We start from the raw sequence: 20,680 nt of genomic DNA on the forward strand, positions 1-20,680 counted from the left end.
CTCCATAGCTCCAAATGACATTGTATTGACTTACTAATATTTTTTAACTGTCTTCTCTTCCTTTACCAGAGCGCAAAGCTGCTTGAGCTTCAAAGGCAGGAACTTGATCTCTTTTGCTTAGTGTTCTTGCTTCTCTAACAGTTTTTCCTCTACATGTGCTGTAGCGAAAGAGTTCACTCTTTCCCTCTAATTGTAAAAAAGCTGATGTGTAAAAAGTCCTTTCAGTGTTTACCTGTTGAGACTTTTAGGGAAAATATTAAAATAAATAAAATGTAATAGAAGCTAAGTGTGTTTGCTAAGCTTAATCTTTAATAATGTTCTAGCCACTATCGGAAGCGATCAGCATCACGGGGACGCTCTGGAAGTCGCTCTAGAAGTCGTTCACCCTCAGACAAAAGAAGTAAACGTGGAGATGACAGACGGTCTAGAAGCAGGGATAGAGATAGAAGGAGAGAGAGGTCTCGTAGCAGGGATAAAAGAAGATCTCGGTCAAGAGACAGGAAGCGTCTGAGGTAAGACATTAATCTCCAAAGAACTCTTGATAAATTGGGCCTTCTCAGCTAAATTGGGCTTCTTTAAAAGTTTTCGTGGTACCTTTAATTTCGTGGTAGAATTTAGTGGTCTGTTTGCTGGCTGGCTGTTTTAACCCCAGCTGATTTGATTAGATACATAAGTGATTTGCCTAGAACAAAACCTTTCAAACGGTATTTTTTTCCCCTGTCTACTGTCATTTTCAAACAGTATTTTAAGTTTGTAAACTTGAGATGGTATTTCTTGTAAGCCAGAGAACTTTAAAAAAAATTTTTTTTAATTAGAGGAAAATTGCTTTACAGTGTTGTGTTGGTTTCTGCTGTGCAACACCACAAAGAACTCCTAAAGCCCCAAGGAAAGGTTTAAAAAAAGTAAAAGTTGAGGTAATATGCCCTTGAGGGGGTTCTAATCTTATCCTGCCCCAAGAAAGCCTATCCAAGTGTTCAGAGCCACCACTAGAGCTGACTGGAGAAGGAAGAACAGAACAGAGCCATCTCCACTTCTTGTTTGAAACAGTTTTAAAGAATTTTTTTAGATTTAACCAATGAACATCCTGGGGCTTCCCTGGTGGCTCAGAGGGTAAATGCATCTGCCTGGAATGCGGGAGACCCGGATTCGATCCCTGGGTCGGGAAGATCCCCTGGAGAAGGAAATGGCAACCCACTCCAGTACTCTTGCCTGGAAAATCCCATGGATGGAGAAGTCCATGGGGTCTCAAAGAATCGGTCATGACTGAGCGACATCACTTTCACTTCACTTTCAAAGAACATCCTAGTTTTTAAAAACTTGTGCTTGATTAAATATTCCTTGATACCACCCAAGCATCTGTAACTTGTCTGGTGGTGAAAAACAGTCTTTAAATAAAAATAATCTCACATGCCAAAAAAAGTTTTCTAATAAAGTTTCTCTTTAAAATAGGAAAGAAGACATGGTTATACAGGTGCTGTGAACTGATATCAGAAAGAACTTTGAGTTTATCTTTTTGAGATATTGGTTCTTAGGGAAAATATTCACCCATAACAATGTGGATAGTATTAACTTAGTTTTATATTATGTGGCCTCAGGAGCAATTTCATACAATACAGTTAAGTACTTATTAAGTGTCATATAAAATTTGGTCTCTTTTTGATGTGAAAATAAAATTACAAGATTTTAGAGCAAGAAGGATTTTGAGATTATTTGGTGATGTCTCTGTATTATATAGATAAGGAAACAGACCCAGAGACTTAATCTGCCCTGTGTATGTCACTGGTTAGTAGCAGCACCAGGATAGAAATTCTTATCCCCTGATTTTTGTATCTGTAATCTTTCCACAGCCCCATTCTGCCCATTCTTATACTGAGATTTCAGCTGTCTTTGAAATTTAGAATTTCTGCTGTAGGTCATAGATTTCGAACAGCTAGTACTACTTATTTCCTCTGTTTATTCAACAAACATCATTTCAAAATTAGTATCCTCATTTTTCCCATTGACCACTTGTAAGAATTGGCTTTACTTGTTCCCTGTTAAACTGATTTGATAGTTAATTGAAATCTGTCTTTAACAATGGTAATAATTTAGAAACTTCTTTCAACATGAGGCAGAAACCATGATCTGAAATAGAAGTTCTACTTGGTCATAGAATAAATGAAACGTGTCCCCCTTGCAGGCGTTCCAGAAGTAGAGAGAGAGATAGAAGTCGAGAACGAAGAAGATCTCGAAGTCGGGACAGGAGACGTTCAAGGAGTAGAAGCCGAGGCCGAAGATCCCGATCTTCCAGTCCTGGCAATAAAAGCAAGAAAGCTGAGAATAGGTAATGTTAACATTGGCTGTATCTATCATGCAGGTTGGGAACTAACTCTCTTCCCTACACTTAAAAAAGTCCTTATAAATGCTGAATTTGGCTGCTACCATGAGCTGTTAGCTTAATTTTATTTCTGTAAATTATAAAGCTTGTAGTGCTTTTAGAAGATACCTAAATTCTGTTAGTTTTAACACTCATAATACATTTTTCCTTCATTTAATACCTACTTTTAATTATCAGAAGTACATTTTATATATATCCTTGTGGGAACTATGTTTTTTTCTTTGAAGTTATTTTCTTAGTATTTCTAATGTTGATTGGCAAATAAGATTTTTACATTGCTGAACTGCTATTCCTAATGGGTGAACTTTGCTTGTGTAAATTAAATCTACATGTTTCCTTAAGATGTTAGTACCATTCAATTTTGAGCTATTAGTTATATCTATTAGACATAATATGTTTATATTTCTCTTGTTAATGCTTTGTTCTTTGCCTATTACTGTTTCTAAAGTGGTGTCCTGGCATTTATGGCTTTGTTTCTGTTTTCTTCATATTGGTTATGAAGATTTTTCTTCACTTATTTACTTTATAAATTTTACTTTTATCAGGTCAGTGTTATAATGCCCATTGGGATAATTTTAAATTTAAAATATAAATTCAGAGAAGTGAATGAAATATAAACATGCAGTTTGTTAAATAAGTTTAAAGCAAGATTCATGTAACCACCACCAAAGTTAAGAAATAGAATATTATCTGTACCCCACTGCATGTCCCTTCACTAACCCAGCTTTCTACTTGCCTAGCTAAAATCACTGTTGACTTTGGTGTTAGTAATGTCCTAATTGTTTCTTTATAAATTGAAAAAGAATAATTGAGGTTTATGTGTTTTTTAATTTTACGTGAATGAGTCATGTCTTCTTTTGTGTGTGTTGCTAAACCTTGAGAGTTATCTCTGTTGCTCATGACATTATTTTATTGCTGAACACTATCACGACTGAGCGACTTCACTTTCACTTTTCCCTTTCATGCACTGGAGAAGGAAATGGCAACCCACTCCAGTATTCTTGTCTGGAGAATCCCAGGGACGGAGGAGCCTGGTGGGCTGCCGTCTATGGGGTCGCACAGAGTCGGACACGACTGAAGCGACTTAGCAGCAGCAGCAGCAGCATCCTGTGGTATAAATATGTGTGCTCAGTCGTGTCTGACTCTTTGGGACCCCATGAATTGTAGCCTGCCAGGCTCCTCTATCCATGGAAATTTCCAGGAAAGAAACTGAAACAGGTTGCCATTTCCTCCTCCAGGGGATCTTCCTGAACCAGGGATGGAAGCCGGGTCTCTTGGGTCTCCTGCATTGGCAGGTGGATTCTTTCCCACTGAGCCATCTTGGAAGCCCCATGGTATAAATATACCACTTTATTTATCCATTCTGCAAAGATGGATGTTTGAGTTGTTTTAACTTTGAGGCTATTATGAACATTTTTGTATATATATCGTAGTATGCATGTGTATGGACTTCTCTGGTGGCTCAGACAGTAAATAATCCACCTGCATTGCAGGAGACCCGAGTTCAAGAGTTGGACACCACTGAGTGACTAAGCATATTAGCATATATATGTGTATGAGTTCTCCTTGGGTGTGTATCTAGGAGTGAAGTTACATAGTCATAGAATAAACATGGCTTCACTTTAACTAAGTAATCCCAAATGCTTTCCAAGGAGTATATACTAATTCCACTTCCAGCAGTATATGAGAATTGTGTCCTTTCATACCCAGTATTAGGTATTGTCATTCCTTTAAATTTTTATTTGATAGACATGTAATAAAAATATCATGGTATTAATTTGCATTTCTTTGATTATTGGTGAAGTTGAACACCCTTCCATATGTTTTTTGGTCATTCAGATTTCTTCTTCTAAAGTACATGTTTAGTGCTCGCTTCGGCAGCACATATACTAAAATTGGAACGATACAGAGAAGATTAGCATGGCCCCTGCGCAAGGATGATACGCAAATTCGTGAAGCGTTCCATATTTTTAAAAAAGAAAAAAAAAAAAATAAAGTACATGTTTAAAAAAATACATGTTTAAATCTTTTTCTCATTTTCCTATTGGTTTGTTTCTCTCTTTAAAAATTGATTTATAGAAGATTTTTGTTTTTAAATGTTCCAAATAATTGTCTTTTGTTAGTTACATGAGTGGCAAATATTTTACTCTGGTTTGTCTTTTTACTCTGTAATGATACTTTTGAGGAACAAAAACTTAGAAGGAAGAAACATTCATAAAATGAAGGCAGTTAATAAAAGGATGAGGAAAACCTGACAAGGGCAGTGTGAAAAAAACAAAATTATAGGCTGTACTCAGTCTGAACATAAAAGGTAGCATGCTGCTTTTAACAGTACATCAAAAAGATAAGACAGATCATAAACTAGTTGGATTTATACCAGGAATGGAAAGTTGATTTAACATTAGAAATTCTATCAGTGTGATCCAGGATTTAAGGAGAAAAGTCATGGTTACTTAAGCAGATTCAGGAAAAGCATCTTATTAACTTCAACACGCATTAATGTTTAAAAGTTCTTGGCAAACATGAATAGAAAAGTATTTAACAAACTGGTTATAAAATGAGGAAGCACTTTCAAAGAACAAGATATAAGGACTTTCACTACCAGGTATCAAGGCTTGTCATAAAGTTGTAGAAATCAAGAGTGTGGCTTTATTGTAAGGGTAAACAAATAGATTACTGAAACCTTATAAAGAATCTAGAATCAAATCTACACGTATATGATCATTTAATAAATGACTATGGTGACATCATAAATAATAGGGAAAAGTTTTTCCAATAAGTGGTGTCAGGGACATTTGCTATCCTTTGATAAAATAGGACCGGCTACCTCATTCTGTGCACAAAAAGCATTTCCAAACAGATTAAAAACCAAATGAGATGGCAAAGCTATAAACTTTTTAGAAGTTTATGCTAGAGAATATCTTCTTTACCTCTGAGTATCTTCGTCAAAATTGGAAAAATTTCTGGATGCCTTTTTTTTTAAAGATGTATTTCTTTATTACTTATGGCTACGCTGGGTCTCTGCTGCACGTGGGCTTTCTCTGGTTGCAGTGGGTGGGGGCTGCTCTTGATTGTGGAGCACGAGCTCTAGACGCTGTGGCTTCAGTAGTTATGGCTCACAGGTGTAGTTGTCCTGTGGCGTGTGGATCTTCCCCAAACCCATGTCCTCTTCATTGGCAGACGGATTCTTTACCCCTGAGCCACCAGGGAAGCGCACTTAAAAGCACCAATCATAAAGGAGGGAAAAGGTCAACTAATTTGATTATAGTATAATTAAGGAATTTAACTCATTTTTAGATACCATAAGTAGGGTCAAAATGCAAGCCTTTTAGGATTTGAAATATTATTACATATATCAGTCATCTTATAGACTGTTAGTGTTTTGGTATAGTTCTCCATTTGTTACATTTTAAATTTCTTGTTTAAATTTTTGTAATTATTTTTACATGCTGTGTCCAATTTACCTTTGGTCAGTTTTCAGGTATGGAGTAATATTTGCAGTTAGTGTTATGGGATTAATTCTTCATTGTATTTCCAAGTTGCTTATTAACGGTATATAAAAATTTAGCTGACCCTTGGAAGTTTATTTCTTACTTAAAAAGTAAAATACAAGTCTAAGTGTTTTAAAATGAATGTTTCCAAAAACAGATAGATGATGTCACCCCTTCTCTCTTTTTTTTGACAGGTCTAGATCCAAAGAGAAAACAGATAGTGGGGAAAGTTCTAAAGAGAAGAAAAAAGACAAAGATGACAAAGAGGATGAAAAAGAAAAGGATGCTGGTGTATGTTTACTAACATAAATAATAGTATAGTGTTGAATTTGTTTCTGTAGTGACTAGTGTTTGATTTTAATGCTGTATGTTTTATTTTTAAGTAAATGATAGCAAATTTGTAAAATACATATAAAATGATAGTTTTCCCCATGAGAACATTTTTCTGAAAGTTACATATCTATACACATTATCTGATTTTATATATAAAATGTGATCGTACTGTATGCACTGTTCTGTGCCTTGCATTTTTGTTGCTTTTAAATTATGAATTACTTTATCATTATATAAGGTCTTAAGAATAATAAATCGCAGTATACCAAGATTCTAACTTAAGAAGTAGAATACCTTTCTTTTTCCTTTTGTTAAATATTGGATATCTTTATGTAGCTGTTTACATAGGTAGTGCTTGTTATTTTTAATGCCTGCATAGTGTTTTGTTGAAGAAAAGGTAAATAGGTATTTAGGCTGTCTCTGCTGCTGCTGCTGCTAAGTCGCTTCAGTCGTGTCCGACTCTGTGCAACCCCATAGACGGCAGCCCACCGGGCTCCGCCGTCCCTGGGATTCTCCAGGCAAGAATACTGGAGTGGGTTGCCATTTCCTTCTCCAGTGCATGAAAGGGAAAAATGAAAGTGAAGTCGCTCAGTCATGTCCGACTCTTAGCGACCCCATGGACTGTAGCCTACCAGGCTCCTCCATCCATGGGATTTTCCAGGCAAGAGTACTGGACTGGGGTGCCATTGCCTTCTCCATCCACAGTTACAAACAATGGTAGATTAATCCTAGTACACATGTGTTCTGTGAATATAGTATAGGGTAAATTAATACCAGTAAAATAAATTGCTTTGTCAGTGGGTATACAGCTTTCCTTCAGTATCAGAGGAGGATTGGTTACAGGACCCCTTTGGATAGCAAAACCTTCAGATGTTCAAGTCCTTTATGGGTATCCTCCCTGCATAGGTTGTCATCTCTAGATCACTTATGATATCTAATATGATGTAGATGCTGTGTGAATCTTTGTAAATACAATGTAAATCCTATGTGAACAGTTGCCAGCCTAGGGCAAATTCAAGTTTTGATTTTTGGAACTTTCTGGAATTTTCTTTTCCTGCATATTTTTGATCCAGTTTGTAGAATTTAGAGGATGAGGACTCAGATTCAGAGGGCTGGCTCTAAAGATTTAACATTTTGGTAGATAGTATCAAATTGCCCTCCACAAATATTGTGTAAATTAAGATTTTAGACGTGAAAATGTCTGTTTCCTCACATTCTTGCCAATATGGGTATTTTGAAATTTAATTTTTGCAGATGTTACAGGAGGTAATTGATTTCTTGTTATTTTGAGTTGCATATCTTTAAACATGAGTAAATATTTGTAAGTGGTATGAACATAATGTAAACCAATAATTAGGCATTTTAAGTTTATTTACTATCTGCACTTTTATTTGAATTGCCTAGTCATATCTTTTGCCCATTTTACAATATATTATAGTTTCACTTCCTTTTTTTTTTTGAGATCTAATTGTTTTGTTTTTTTTTTTTAGTTCTTTATTTAAGGGACCTGCTTGCTGAGCAGATTATCTAAGAAATTAACACAGGAAGTCTGTAGGTCTGGTTTCTGATTTAGTTTGTGCTGTGGAATGACTGGGTGATCTTGAGAAAAAGACATAAGCTTTCTGAGGCTCATCTTCAGAGCATGTAGTTATGAAAGATGTAAATTCAGGGGCAAAGGTTTTGTTTGTTTAAAAAATAAATTTATTTTAAAAATATAACCATATTATAAAATACTTGGAAAGTCAGAAATAATTCTCTGTAATTCTAGATACCCAAATGCCATCATCATTGCAGTTTTTTAGTATTTTCTTTGATTGTTTTTTACATGTGTGTTTCTATGCCTATCTATATAATTGTAGCATGTATAAAATTTTGATTTTTATGATGCTTAATCTTTAAGTTCTTGATTATGACTGTGAAAATGATTTGTCTTTACTTTGAAGAGTATTGTCATGATACAAGCTTTAGAATGGCTGTTCCTAGGAAACTTAGACCTAAAGGCTAAAAGATCAGAACTTCTTAATGATGTTGATAAATAACTTTCATTTACTCACTCATTTGAAATAGAAAATTGTGATAAAAAATCCTTCTCATGGAGGCAGTCTTGGAGAAGTTTAAAGGATTTACATAATTAGGGAACTTTGCTTGCCAGTTCTTTTAGTTTCCACTTTGAGGGAGAGGTTGAATTCATGTGTGCATATTGGTAGTAACTAAAATGAGAGTGAGTTATAGTATTTGAAGTCTGTCTTTGGCTTCCCTGGTGGCTCAAGACAGTAAAGCGTCTGCCTACAATGTGGGAGACCTGGGTTCGATCCCTGGGTTTGGAAGATCCCCTGGAGAAGGAAATGGCAACCCCCTCCAGTATTCTTGCCTGGAAAATCCCAGGGACGGAGGAGCCTGGTGGGCTGCAGTTCATGGGGTTGCAAAGAGTCAGACACGACTGAGCCACTTCACTTTTCTGCTTTATTATTGAAGATGCTTTTTATTGTGATTTCATTTTGTTAGTTTATTCTTTAATGTATTTAAAAGATGCATAATCTAAATCTGGTCAGAATTTAGAAGTTTTGTGTGGACACCTGTTTTTCCTTTTTTTATACTTTGAAGAAGTTATTTGGAGTGTCAGTAGGAGTAAAACTGTTGATCCTGTTTTCTTCTCTCTATTTTTTATTTTCACCCCAAGAACTTTGACCAGAATAAGCTAGAAGAAGAAATGAGAAAGCGAAAAGAAAGAGTAGAAAAATGGCGAGAAGAGCAACGTAAAAAGGCCATGGAAAACATAGGGGAACTGAAAAAAGAAATAGAAGAGATGAAACAAGGGAAAAAATGGAGTTTAGAAGATGATGATGGTATATTCGTTTGTTTGCTAATAGCTGAAATAACAATTCATGTAGAATATTCTGGGATTATAAGTAGTAGACCATTTTTTATTGTGAAAAAATACACATAATGTTTACTATTTTAACCATTTTTAAGTGTACAATTCAGTGGTAATAAGCAAATTCAGTGTTACGCAGCCATCACCAGTCTCCATTTCCAAAACTTTGTCATCATTCCAAATGAAAAGTGCCTTATTCAACAGGAATTCTCTATCCTGCCTCTCCCTACCCCTTCATTTCTAATAACATCTAATCTACTTTCTGATTCTGTGAATTTACTTATTCTAGGTACCTCATATAAATGGAATTGTATAATATTTGTCTTGTGACTAGGCTTATTTTATTTAGCAAAGTGTTTTCAAGGTTCATCCATGTTGTAGTCTATATCATAATTTCCTTCCTTTTTAAGTTGGATAGTATTACGTTGTATGTATACACCACATTTTGTTTACCTGTTCATCTGTTGTTGCATATATAAGTTGTTTCCATCTTTTGACTATTGCAAATAATGCTTCTGTGCGTATTGGTGTGTGCGTATCTGATTGAATCCCAACTTTCAGTTGTTTTTGGTTTATACCTAGAAGTGGAGTCACTAGATTTATTTTGAGGTTTTTCAATGCCCCTTTTCATATTTACTTTAAAATTTTAATTGTTTGAGTAGCGTTCAGTAAGCTTCACTGATTTTACTTTAGAGTGGAGAGTTGGATGTTTATGGGCAGTCAGTAAATAGCTCTTTTAATTTTTTTACTTCAAATGTTAGTTGTGAGGGTGAATTAAGGGCATGTTTCCAAGTCCCTCTGATTTTTTCCCTAACTTAGAAGAGCAACATTTCCCCTGCACATCTGATTTTTTTTTCTTTTTTAAATTATAAAAGTATGATAATACATTTACAGGAGACTTGGAAAATGCAGAAAAAAGTTGCATATATTTCCACTATATATTATAATCATTTTTTAAGTAGATAAATTAAGATTTTTAGTTGGAGTTTCAGTATCAAACTCTCAAAAGTTAATGGAATGGATAGACAGAAAAGTAGAAGGATATAGTAGATCTCAATAGCACTATGAACCAATTAAACATAATTAAGATCTATACAGTTTTCACACCAAAGCAGGATACAAATTCTATTCATGTTTCCATAGACTATGAACCAGGAAACACTGGAACATATCCAGGGACATAAAGCAAGGTGCAAAAATTTCATGGTCTACAGGTATTGAAATCATATCATCTGTTCTCTTAACATGGTGAAATTATGTTAGAAATCAGTATCAAAAAATATTTGAAAATAACATACATATTTCAAGTGCAATGTGACATTTACCAAGAGAGAACTTTGACATAATTATTGAAAGTCTGAATAAAGTTAAGAGACTGAAGAAACACAGAGAGTGATTGCAATGAAGAAAGCAATTAAATGAGAAATTAGTATCAAAATGAGACTATCAAGGATACTTTAAAAACTCCATGTATTTGAATAGAAAATGTCCACTTTTAATTGATTGTTGTATCTAAGAAATCATAATAAGGAAAATCAGAAAATATTTTTAGCAGAATAAAAATGAAAAGAGAATTTATCAGAATTTGTTGAGTGCAGCTGCTCAATGCAACTAAATGCAACTTCACAACTGATTTTGATGTGTAAGTTGTTAGTTAAGTGGAATAATGAGATTTTATAGAAAAAGGGGATTTTGCTCCATTTTTTTGGTGAAAATTCCTGTGAATTTTTCATTTTCTGTGAAAATTCAACAGAACTTTTGTGTGTTTTGTGCTAAATAGATTAATGGATTATGTCTTTAAATGGTGATGATGTTGTTGTTCAGTAACTAAGTTTGTGTCTGACTCTGTGTGCCTATGGACTGGAGCATACCAGGCTTCCCTGATGATAGTTACGTAAAAAACATGAGATTGTCTTGAGGATATGCTATTAATTTTTTCTTCCTGTGATTAAAGAAAAGTGATTGAAAGAAAAGAAATAAACATATCCTTTTAGCAAAATGTTTAGTTCTGCTTCTATTAGTGTAGTTGTAAAATAATACCAGAGATCCATTTTTTAGATGTATTAGTGTTTCTTCCTCTTTTCAGTTTAATAATTTATCATTTATTTCTTTTATTATTAGTGTTATTCAAAACTAATACTTGTTTGATTTAAAACCTTGCCAGTATGAGTATTTGAACTGTATTGTGCCTGGGTTAATTGATATGGAAGGTATTTGGGTAGTTAAGAGAAAAGGCTTTAATAGTGGGGGTGTGGTCTGATTGTGAAATATTCCCTTTTGAAACACATATTCAGTGTGTGTTCTGATATTTTAGATGATGAAGATGATCCTGCAGAGGCTGAAAAGGAAGGAAATGAAATGGAGGGTGAAGAGTTAGATCCATTAGATGCTTACATGGAAGAAGTGAAAGAGGAAGTAAAAAAGTTTAATATGAGAAGTGTGAAAGGTGGTGGAGGAAATGAAAAGGTATGGAATTTTTTCCTATTTTATTTTTAAAGATTTATATTCCTAGTTGAATAACTTGAATTCATTGTTGCATTGATCTACTACTGACTTACATGGTTTTATAAAGTTAATGATTTTGTTTTCCTTCTGCATCTCAGAAGTGTCCATACTTTTTCTAAAGAGCAGAGATACTAGCAAATTTTAACTGCAAGTGTCCTTTTAGAAGTCATCATTACTATTATCATCTTTGTTTAGTGTTTTTACTTACTTGTTACTTTCTCAATAGGTCCTTTTCCAGCACTTCCGTTTTTTATACTCCTGATCCTCTTTAGTCTAGGTTTTCTTTTTCTTAAAAGAATTTATTACCTTTTGACAAATTGTATAATTCAATGTTGTGTTGGTTTGTTCCTTCTTTCTTTGCTTCTTTCTTCTAAAATCTTCCCAAGAGCAGTGATCTTTACCTGTTTTGTTTATTGATTCATCTTAAGATCCTGGGATAGTATTTGGTTTGTTGAATGAATGAAAAGTACTATTTAATAGTATTTTTTAAATATATTATATTACATAATATTATATAAAATTACATACTAATACCTAATTACCTGTGTATTAATGTGTTGGAAAATATAATGCTATTGTATTATATTTTTAAATTTAAGTCAGTAAGGAGAAACTGGGCTATTGTTTGTTTTTGCATTAGTAGTCACTGACAAGGTAATTCAGATTATTAATTGTTACAGTTACCATTGTGTCTCATTTGGTTTATACTTTGTGTTTCAACTTTAGCAAAATATTTTACGTTCTTTTTTTAGAAGTCTGGGCCAACGGTCACAAAAGTTGTCACAGTTGTCACAACCAAAAAAGCAGTTGTAGATTCTGATAAGAAGAAAGGTGAGCTAATGGAGAATGACCAGGATGCCATGGAGGTAATTCTTCTTTAATTTTTGACTTTGTTCATGATACCATAGAAAGAAACAGCAACCCACTCCAGTATTCTTGCCTGGAGAATTCCATGGACAGGGGATCCTGGTGGGCTACGGTCTGTGGGATCACACAGAGTCGAACACGACTGAGCACACAGCACATGATACCATCCTATGAGTATGAGAAAGTATTGATGGAGGTGTGCTTTTCAGTTACTCAGTTTGCTCTTAGGAGAAATTCTTGCTTTTCTCAACAGTATTGTAGCCAGATATCCAAATTGGTAGACCATTTTAACCTCTTTGACCTCTTGTATACTTGCTTTTTTTTAAGTTGAAGTATAGTTGATTTACAATATAGTGTTAGTTTCAAGTGTACAGCAAAGTGATTCAGTTATACATACACACATATATTTTTAGATTCTTTTTCATTATAAGTTACTACAAGATATTGCATGTAATTCCCTTTGAAAGTGTGAAAAGTGAAAATGTTAGTCCTTCAGTATGTCCGACTCTTTGCTATCCCATGGACTGTAGCCCACCAGGCTCCTCTGTCCATGGATTTCTCCAGGCAAGAATACTGGAGTGGATAGCCATTCTTTTCTCCATGGGATCTTTCTGACCCAGGGATTGAACCCAAGTCTCCAGCATTGCACAGTAAATCCTTGTTGCTTGTTTTATGTATGGTAGTTTGTATCTATTAATCCCACATTCCTAATTTATCCCTTCCCCTTCCCATTCCCCTTTGGTAGCCAGAGGTTTGTTTTTTATGTCTGTGAGTCTGTTTCTGTTTTGAAAATAAATTCATTTGTATTATTTTTTTGATTCCACATTTAAGTGATTTCACATAATATTTGTCTTTCTCTGACTTACTTCACATGGTATGATGTTCTCTAGGTTCATCTGTATTGCTGCACATGTGTAGGCCAAATTTTGATTCATCCTTGTCCCTCATCAGTACATCCCAGACATAGAATAGGGAGAGAAGAAATGAAGTGACAGAATGAAATTTTTTACTATTAACATTCATCGTAACGATTTATACAGAGAACACTATAGCAGAACTTCATTAAAGCTATGTTAATAAGAATTAGTTTTTGTTTTAGCTTTATATTGTTACCATAGCTTTCTATAATGGCAAAGAAAAAATAAACTAAGTTGGAAAGTTCAGAAAATAAAGGAAGAGGAGAAGAATATTTTCTAGGAGTGGAACATTTTTAAAGTTAGGAATATTTCTTCCCATAGGAAGATAGTAATAGATTTAGGTCTTAATTTTTCTCTTGTTATTACAGTATTCTTCAGAGGAGGAAGAAGTTGATCTTCAGACAGCCCTTACAGGTTACCAGACAAAGCAGAGAAAGCTTCTAGAACCAGTGGATCATGGAAAAATTGAATATGAACCATTCCGAAAAAACTTTTATGTTGAAGTTCCAGAATTGGCAAAAATGTCTCAAGAGGGTAAAATTTATTTATTCATTCATTTATCGGTTACTGTGGGGACGGGGGAAATACAGTTCACCTTGCTTGGGAGGCATGTTGATAGGCCTTGAGTTGATGGATGAGTAGGAGAAATGTGCCTGACTTACCTGGAGAAATGAGAGTGAACTAGAACATGAGAAATCATTCTAGAGTGAGACTGCATCCACAAAGATTAGAAATAGTTAGAAATTAGTGTATTTGGGGAAACAGTTTTAAAAAATGAGCAAATATTAGTTTGGCTTACGTAGTTGAGCTTTTTAGGGTTAAAAATACTCTACATGTCAAGTTGGCAAGTAAAGTATTGTTGTTTTTCTCTTGTTTGAGAATTAGAAACCACTGTGAATCTGTGTGATATTGACGGAAGAAGCATGACCTGGGCAACCCTTGCTTAAAGAGCAAGTGGTTGTATCACTTGTGAATCACTTGTGAATCACTGTTAGAATTTCAGTCAAACTAAAAGCCAAAGTGTAGGGATCGGGGTGTTTCTCTTGTTCCTAGTTGACTGCAGCAGTCATCACTTTGTCTGTCAGAGCTGTTCAGTGCATTGTCGTGGAGCTTTTATATGGAGTTATCTTTGGGAACACTAAAAAAGAATCGATTCTTAATCTTACCATGCCTCACTGAAAAGTAGAGGGCACTAATAGCACAATATTTAAGAGTTTCTAATCTGGATTTTGTTTTGTAGAGGTGAATGTATTTCGGTTGGAAATGGAGGGCATTACTGTCAAGGGGAAAGGTTGCCCCAAACCAATTAAATCTTGGGTTCAGTGTGGAATTTCTATGAAGATCTTAAATTCTCTCAAAAAGTAAGTGTTCGGTGGTGTCCACATTTTTCAATATCTTGCTACTGAAGATAACCTGTTACACAAATAATTCCTTTGCTTACATTTTTACTCTAATGGAAAATATTGATTTTTGTTAAATAGCTTTCTTGAGATATGATTTACATACCATAAAGTTTACACTTTAGTTTATGATTTTCAGTATATTTCCGAAGTTGTGTAGTCATTACCATAATCTAATTTTAGAACATTTTCATCACACCCAAAAGAGGCCTGTATCTATTAGTATTCATTTTTCTCTCTTCACACAAGGCAGCCTCTTACCTACTACTTTTTATAGATTTGTATATTCTGGACATTTCATATAAATAAGATCATACTTACATCTAGTCCTTTGTGACTGGCTTCTTCCAGTTAGCATAGTATTTTCAATTATTTCTACATCATCCATGATGTAGAATGTATGAGTACTTCATTCATTTTTGCCAAATAAAAATTTCATTTTATGGATATACATTTTGGAAAACTTACAGTTTGAGAGCCCAGAGATCATCACAGTCCTTATCGTTCTCTTCCTACGGTTTGCTTTTTTAAGGCATGGTTATGAAAAGCCCACTCCAATCCAAACCCAGGCGATTCCTGCGATAATGTCTGGACGAGATTTGATTGGTATTGCCAAGACGGGAAGTGGAAAGACCATTGCCTTTCTGTTGCCCATGTTTAGACACATCATGGATCAGAGGTCATTAGAAGAAGGAGAGGGGCCAATAGGTACAGTTCCTTTCATTAAACTATTTTTTCAGATAACAACTTTGTGCAGTTAATCAGAAAGACCTGATGCTTTATAAGTATAACAAGATGTCTTTATGTTCAGTTCCTCTATAAATTTGGCACTTTGGGGCTGATTTCCCCTTACCAGCAGGTGGAGTGAGAATCTTCAGAGCTCTGGAGTGACATCTCAGAAGTACAAAAACAGCCTCTCCTGGCACAGCTCAATTTTTAAACTCTGACTCGGCAGGTAGAATCCTCATGCATCTATCTGTTTATTTATGTTGAGGTTTGTTCCTAGCCCATATGAGTGGACCTATAAACTCAACATAGAAGATTGTAGGGAAGTGTATTTTTGTTTTTGTTTTTATTGGCCTTAAAAGGCTATAGTGCCAGCGTTTGATTCAGGATTAGGTCTTCAGATTCAGTTTTCTTGATTCATTTGGCAGAGATCTCTTCTCCAAATTTGAATAGGGTTTTGGAAAGTTGTTCAACTCCTCTCTTGGCAACCGAGGGCACAGTATGTTTCTCCTCTGTGCCCCTCAGACCAAGGTTGTTTCCGGAAGCCACGGCATGGCTCTGCAGCACAGTGAGTCACTTGATTATCTTTGCTCTGTGATTTGCAGCTGAGACTGATTTGCATCCTTTTTGACCAAGTGTTTTCCTGATAGTTGAGTAAGGCATTTAACTCTCATTTACCTTCCTATAGTATGTTCTTAAAATGTACTTAAAATTATCCTTCACCACAGTCTCTGCTATAATAAAACTTTTGAAATAGGATTTTCAGAGGTACGTAAAGCAAATTAAAACAGAAATTAGACTAAGCTCTGAACTTGATTGCAGAGGTTAAGTTTAACACTTTAAAGATTAGCCTCAAGAATTTTGATGGTTAGGCTTTTGACATATTTATCTTTTCAGCTGTCATCATGACTCCAACTCGAGAACTGGCTTTACAAATTACTAAAGAATGTAAGAAGTTTTCGAAGACCTTGGGCCTTAGAGTGGTCTGTGTTTATGGAGGAACAGGAATCAGTGAGCAGGTAGATATAAAAGGAACATTCAGTTTTTTCCATTTTTTGGAATTGAATGATTTAATAATGTAAAAGTGATTCTTTGTTTTAGTGTTTTCTATAATGATTGCTTCTAAAATTTTAAAAAGAGGTGTGATAATAAGAATGAATTATGTTAAAGTTATATTTTAGAATTTTTGAGTCATTTTTATATCTTAGCTTTACCATGCTTCTTCGCCTTTCCCTGCTCAAGGAAGCAGATAGTTTTTTCATTTTACAGATGTTCAGAAAGGTTAAGTTGACTGAAGTCTTTAACTTAAAAAGACTTTGTCCTAGAACTGAGGTGTTATGATTCCTGGACCAGCATTTATCCTCTAATCTAAGTGACATCTTTAAAAGGTGGTGTTGAGTGCAATTTCATTTGCATTCCTAAATGAAGAGTTTCATTTGCATTCCTAAATGATTTTAGTGAGAATTATTTAAACCTACCTTCATTCACTGTAATCTTTAGCTTGGCATTTTTCTACATGTCTTCTAAAGAGTGATAGCCATCAGATATTTTGCTTTAACTAGAAGAAGGAAAAAATGTTGGTCAGATTAAGTTTTGGAAATGTTAAACTGCAAAATTAAATCTTTCCTATAAGACTGCATAGTTGTTAAAAAGCTAGTGCATATTGTGATGCTGCCAAAAGGGATAAATGACATTTTCTGAGCATATTTAACCCGAAAACCCTTCTTGAGGACTTAATCTTCTCAGATTTTAGATACATTTTGGGAATATTTGCTTTTGCTATCCCAGTGCTATTTTTAAACATTGCAGTTAATTTTCTGGGTTTATCTTTGTCAATTTTTTTGACCATAAAACTATAGTTAAGAAATACAGCTACTAAGTAAGCTGGTACGTGCCTGCATATTTATATAGAAGTCAGAGTTTTATGCTATCTTACATAGTTTGGTGTTTTCCATTTTGCTTTGTTTCAAAAACAGTTTGTGACTTAAAACTGATTTCGTAATTCACTACTGGAAACAACTCTGAATTTGAAAACCATTGACCTATTACATTTCTTTACTTATTGCTCTCTCGTGTTCCTTTCTTGGTTTTGAGGGATTGTGTCAAATTAAAATTGGTAAAAATCTCTGATTGTCATTGATTTCAGAGTTATAGCACCAAGTGGTCTTGTCACTGCTGCCTCTTCCTTTAGTAGTTCTCCCACTTTCCAAAGAATTAAGTAAGAGGCTTTGGTGTCTTCTAATCAGACCTGGCTGTCTTATCTTGTGGAGCTCTGCAAGGACCTCGGGCAGTATTTTCAAGTCTGTGAAGAGGCATTAGTGATAAATAGAATATAAAATTTCATCTTTTTTTTATTAGATTGCTGAGCTGAAAAGAGGTGCTGAAATTATTGTTTGTACACCTGGTCGAATGATTGACATGTTAGCAGCTAATAGTGGTAAGTTGGGGATGGGTTTTTGGTTTTGGTTTTATTTATTTATTTTTTGGTTCTCTTTTCTCCTTTTTGAATTATGTACATTTCTGTTAAATCAAAGCAGATACAAGAAACCACCAAAGGGTTTCTTTCTGCATTTCTTCTTAAAGCTGTAATATCTTAAAATTTGTATTGTAACAAGGTTATTGTTGCAAGTGTTCATGATAATATTTTCGTAGTATAATGAAAAAATTTTTTTGACAACCACTCCATCTGAGTTTTTTTTAAAGCGCTTAATGTGGATTCTTAATCTGATTTGGCCTACCTTTGCTTTTGAAAGGGTAGGGGACTATGTTTTTTTAATGGTACAATTTTAATTTTTTCTCCATAGGAGCTAGTATTTTCTTACAATACTAGATAAATTAAGATATTGCAGCTTCAAGGACATTTATCTTTTGTAAATATTGCATGATTTTAGCTCAAATATTGTGCTTTGTTAAATTATTCCCTATCAAAACTGTTACTAAACTGTTGACATTATTTAACTTCTGTGGAGAAAGGCCCTTCAAGATTTATAGAACTGGGCTTCCGAGACTTAAACCATCAAAGGTAGGTAATTTAATGCTGTTCCCAATCGTGCGAAACTAATTGGGGCTGCACCTGTTAGTATGGAGTACTTAAATATTAGAGAGCGTTTATTTTGGCACATTTCTGTTTTTTTGAAAATGCTTTCAAAGGTTTCCATTGTATATTCAGTATATATATATAGTAGAGTATTTAAAACTTTGAGTAATGCATGTTTCTAATAGCATTTTGCTTGGATTTCTGCGTTCATGTAATTCTAATTCTACATAAAGTTGGTAAAGTGATACTGATATTGATAAGTCATTGTGCTTGTACAGCATATGAAATGTTTTGGGCTGAATGCTGATAAAATAATTCCTTGTTTTTTCTCAATGCTGTATTGATTAAGTATCCTGAAATTCATCTTGATTAATTTTACCTTTTCCCTTTATCTGTCCTTTTGGTTTATATTTAATAGCTATTTTATACATGTTTTTGCCAGGTGATTGAATCAACAATTGATAGAAATGCTTGTGTTAATCCTTGATAAAGGGTTTCCTGTGTATGTGTTTAGTTTTCTCTGGCCAAGAAGCCAGTTGCATTTATTTAAACCAGTGGGAGCACTTAGTGAAATTGAATTTGTAAAATAAAGTGTATCTTTGTAATATAATATATTTTATTTCTTAAATTTTTGTATAATTAGCTAATGGTATTGAATAGCTTCTTATTATGTTTTGACATGCTCATTAGAGGCTCCTAACTATATGTAAGTAGGTTATGTACTACATAAAGTATAGTAAAGAGAGATTTTCTGCGTCTGAAGTAGTTAGCACTGGAACTTGCTTTCCACACATACGCTGTAATCTCTAATATGTTTTTTCCTAGGTGATGCTGTCAGATAATGGCTGATGTGGCTCGATGCTCCATCTCAGTCTTAGTTTTATGATGTGTTTTGGAGAGGGCTGTTTTCTGAATTTTACAGGTTCTTCAGGCCCTATGATGGTATGCAAGAGACGAGTTTGACAAAATAAAGGGCCTCATATACCCATTGTCAGAAAGTATATACCATTAGATTAAGATATTGTAAACGAAAATTTCTTTTCACTGTTTAAAGATACTTAACTTACCCCTCTGGTTAAGTCAGGCATTTTAGTTCCCTTTACAGTTTTTTAAAGTTTTTGGTGGTCATAAAATGAATTGTGACTGATTTTTAGTTTTCTTTTTTGTCTTTATTTTTTTCCCTCATGTTAGGTCGGGTTACAAATCTTAGAAGAGTGACATATGTTGTTTTAGATGAAGCAGACAGAATGTTTGACATGGGTTTTGAACCACAGGTATTCATTAAATTTCTTTGTGTTTCTATCTATAAAATAAACCTTGCAATTGCCATGAGCCTGAAATATTTGTATGGTTTCTGAAATTCTCACATTTCTTTTGTGTGGTAATACAGGCAATTGAGGATGTGGGGAATTGAAATAAATATTTATGTTTTGGATACTTCACTAAAGTTTTCAGGATGTATTTCTGCAGTCTTTCCTAGGCATCATTGGTAAAATTAATCATAATAGAAGCTTAAACTTTCATATATTATGATTTTCACTATACTTCCAAATAAATGGCTTTAACTTAAGCTTTTCACTACCTCATCATCTAGATAGCACAGGTTGTTTACAGCCTCCAAATGTAAAAACTAAGGGCCAGAGCATTTGTCTAGCTTAGATTTTATGTTCTTAACACATGCAGTTTCCTTAAATATAAAATTTCAGTGATAAAAACTTAAAACACATTGTAAAAGGTGGTAGAATTTTTTCTTCACAAGAAGAGCAGAATGAGTTGTCAGTGTGCTATGGATAACAAAGTAATTTTTTAAAAATATTTTTTAATTTTATTTTTGGCTTCTCTGGGTCTTCATTGCTGCATGTGGGCTTCTACCTTCGTTCTCTAGTTGAGGCGAATGGAGGCAACTCTGGTTGCAGTGTGCAGGCTTCTCTGATAGCTCAGTTGGTAAAGAATCCACCTGCAGTGTGGAAGACCTGGGTTCGATCCCTGGGTTGGGAAGATCCTCTGGAGAAGAGAAAGGCTACCCACTCCAGACTGTATAGGCCATGGGGTCGCAAAGAGTCGGACACAACTGAGTTACTTTCACTTTCCCAGTACTTTAAAAATATGTTTACAAAGCTTGAAAAAATAAATTTGACAAAGTTGTGTAAGA

General features: G+C 34.4%; 1 protein-coding gene and 1 non-coding gene across 7 annotated transcripts in view; both read left to right on the forward strand.

Annotated features, from left to right (window-relative positions):
- DDX46 (DEAD-box helicase 46) overlaps window positions 1–20,680 on the forward strand; it is a 50,306-nt gene that overhangs the window by 1,772 nt on the left and 27,854 nt on the right. For all 6 annotated transcript variants that reach the window (XR_014057265.1, XR_014057266.1, XR_014057264.1 and 3 more), the window contains exons 2-13: window positions 324–512; window positions 2,180–2,323; window positions 6,063–6,159; window positions 8,882–9,047; window positions 11,391–11,542; window positions 12,334–12,447; window positions 13,734–13,899; window positions 14,606–14,726; window positions 15,298–15,473; window positions 16,389–16,510; window positions 17,850–17,928; window positions 19,720–19,802. Coding sequence is in view for 2 of the 6 variants with exons in the window: in XM_081502925.1 (XP_081359051.1) it covers window positions 324–512; window positions 2,180–2,323; window positions 6,063–6,159; window positions 8,882–9,047; window positions 11,391–11,542; window positions 12,334–12,447; window positions 13,734–13,899; window positions 14,606–14,726; window positions 15,298–15,473; window positions 16,389–16,510; window positions 17,850–17,928; window positions 19,720–19,802 (1,609 nt within the window). In the remaining 4 variants the exon portion in view is untranslated. The remainder of the gene's footprint in view (window positions 1–323; window positions 513–2,179; window positions 2,324–6,062; window positions 6,160–8,881; window positions 9,048–11,390; window positions 11,543–12,333; window positions 12,448–13,733; window positions 13,900–14,605; window positions 14,727–15,297; window positions 15,474–16,388; window positions 16,511–17,849; window positions 17,929–19,719; window positions 19,803–20,680) is intronic.
- On the forward strand, window positions 4,243–4,349 carry LOC145511884 (U6 spliceosomal RNA). The gene has a single exon (XR_014058243.1). It is a non-coding gene; the product is annotated as a U6 spliceosomal RNA (small nuclear RNA).

Source organism: Giraffa tippelskirchi, chromosome 6 (genome assembly GCF_054371585.1).
Source record: "Giraffa tippelskirchi isolate mGirTip1 chromosome 6, T2T-mGirTip1v1.2.pri, whole genome shotgun sequence".
Lineage (NCBI taxonomy): Eukaryota > Metazoa > Chordata > Mammalia > Artiodactyla > Giraffidae > Giraffa > Giraffa tippelskirchi.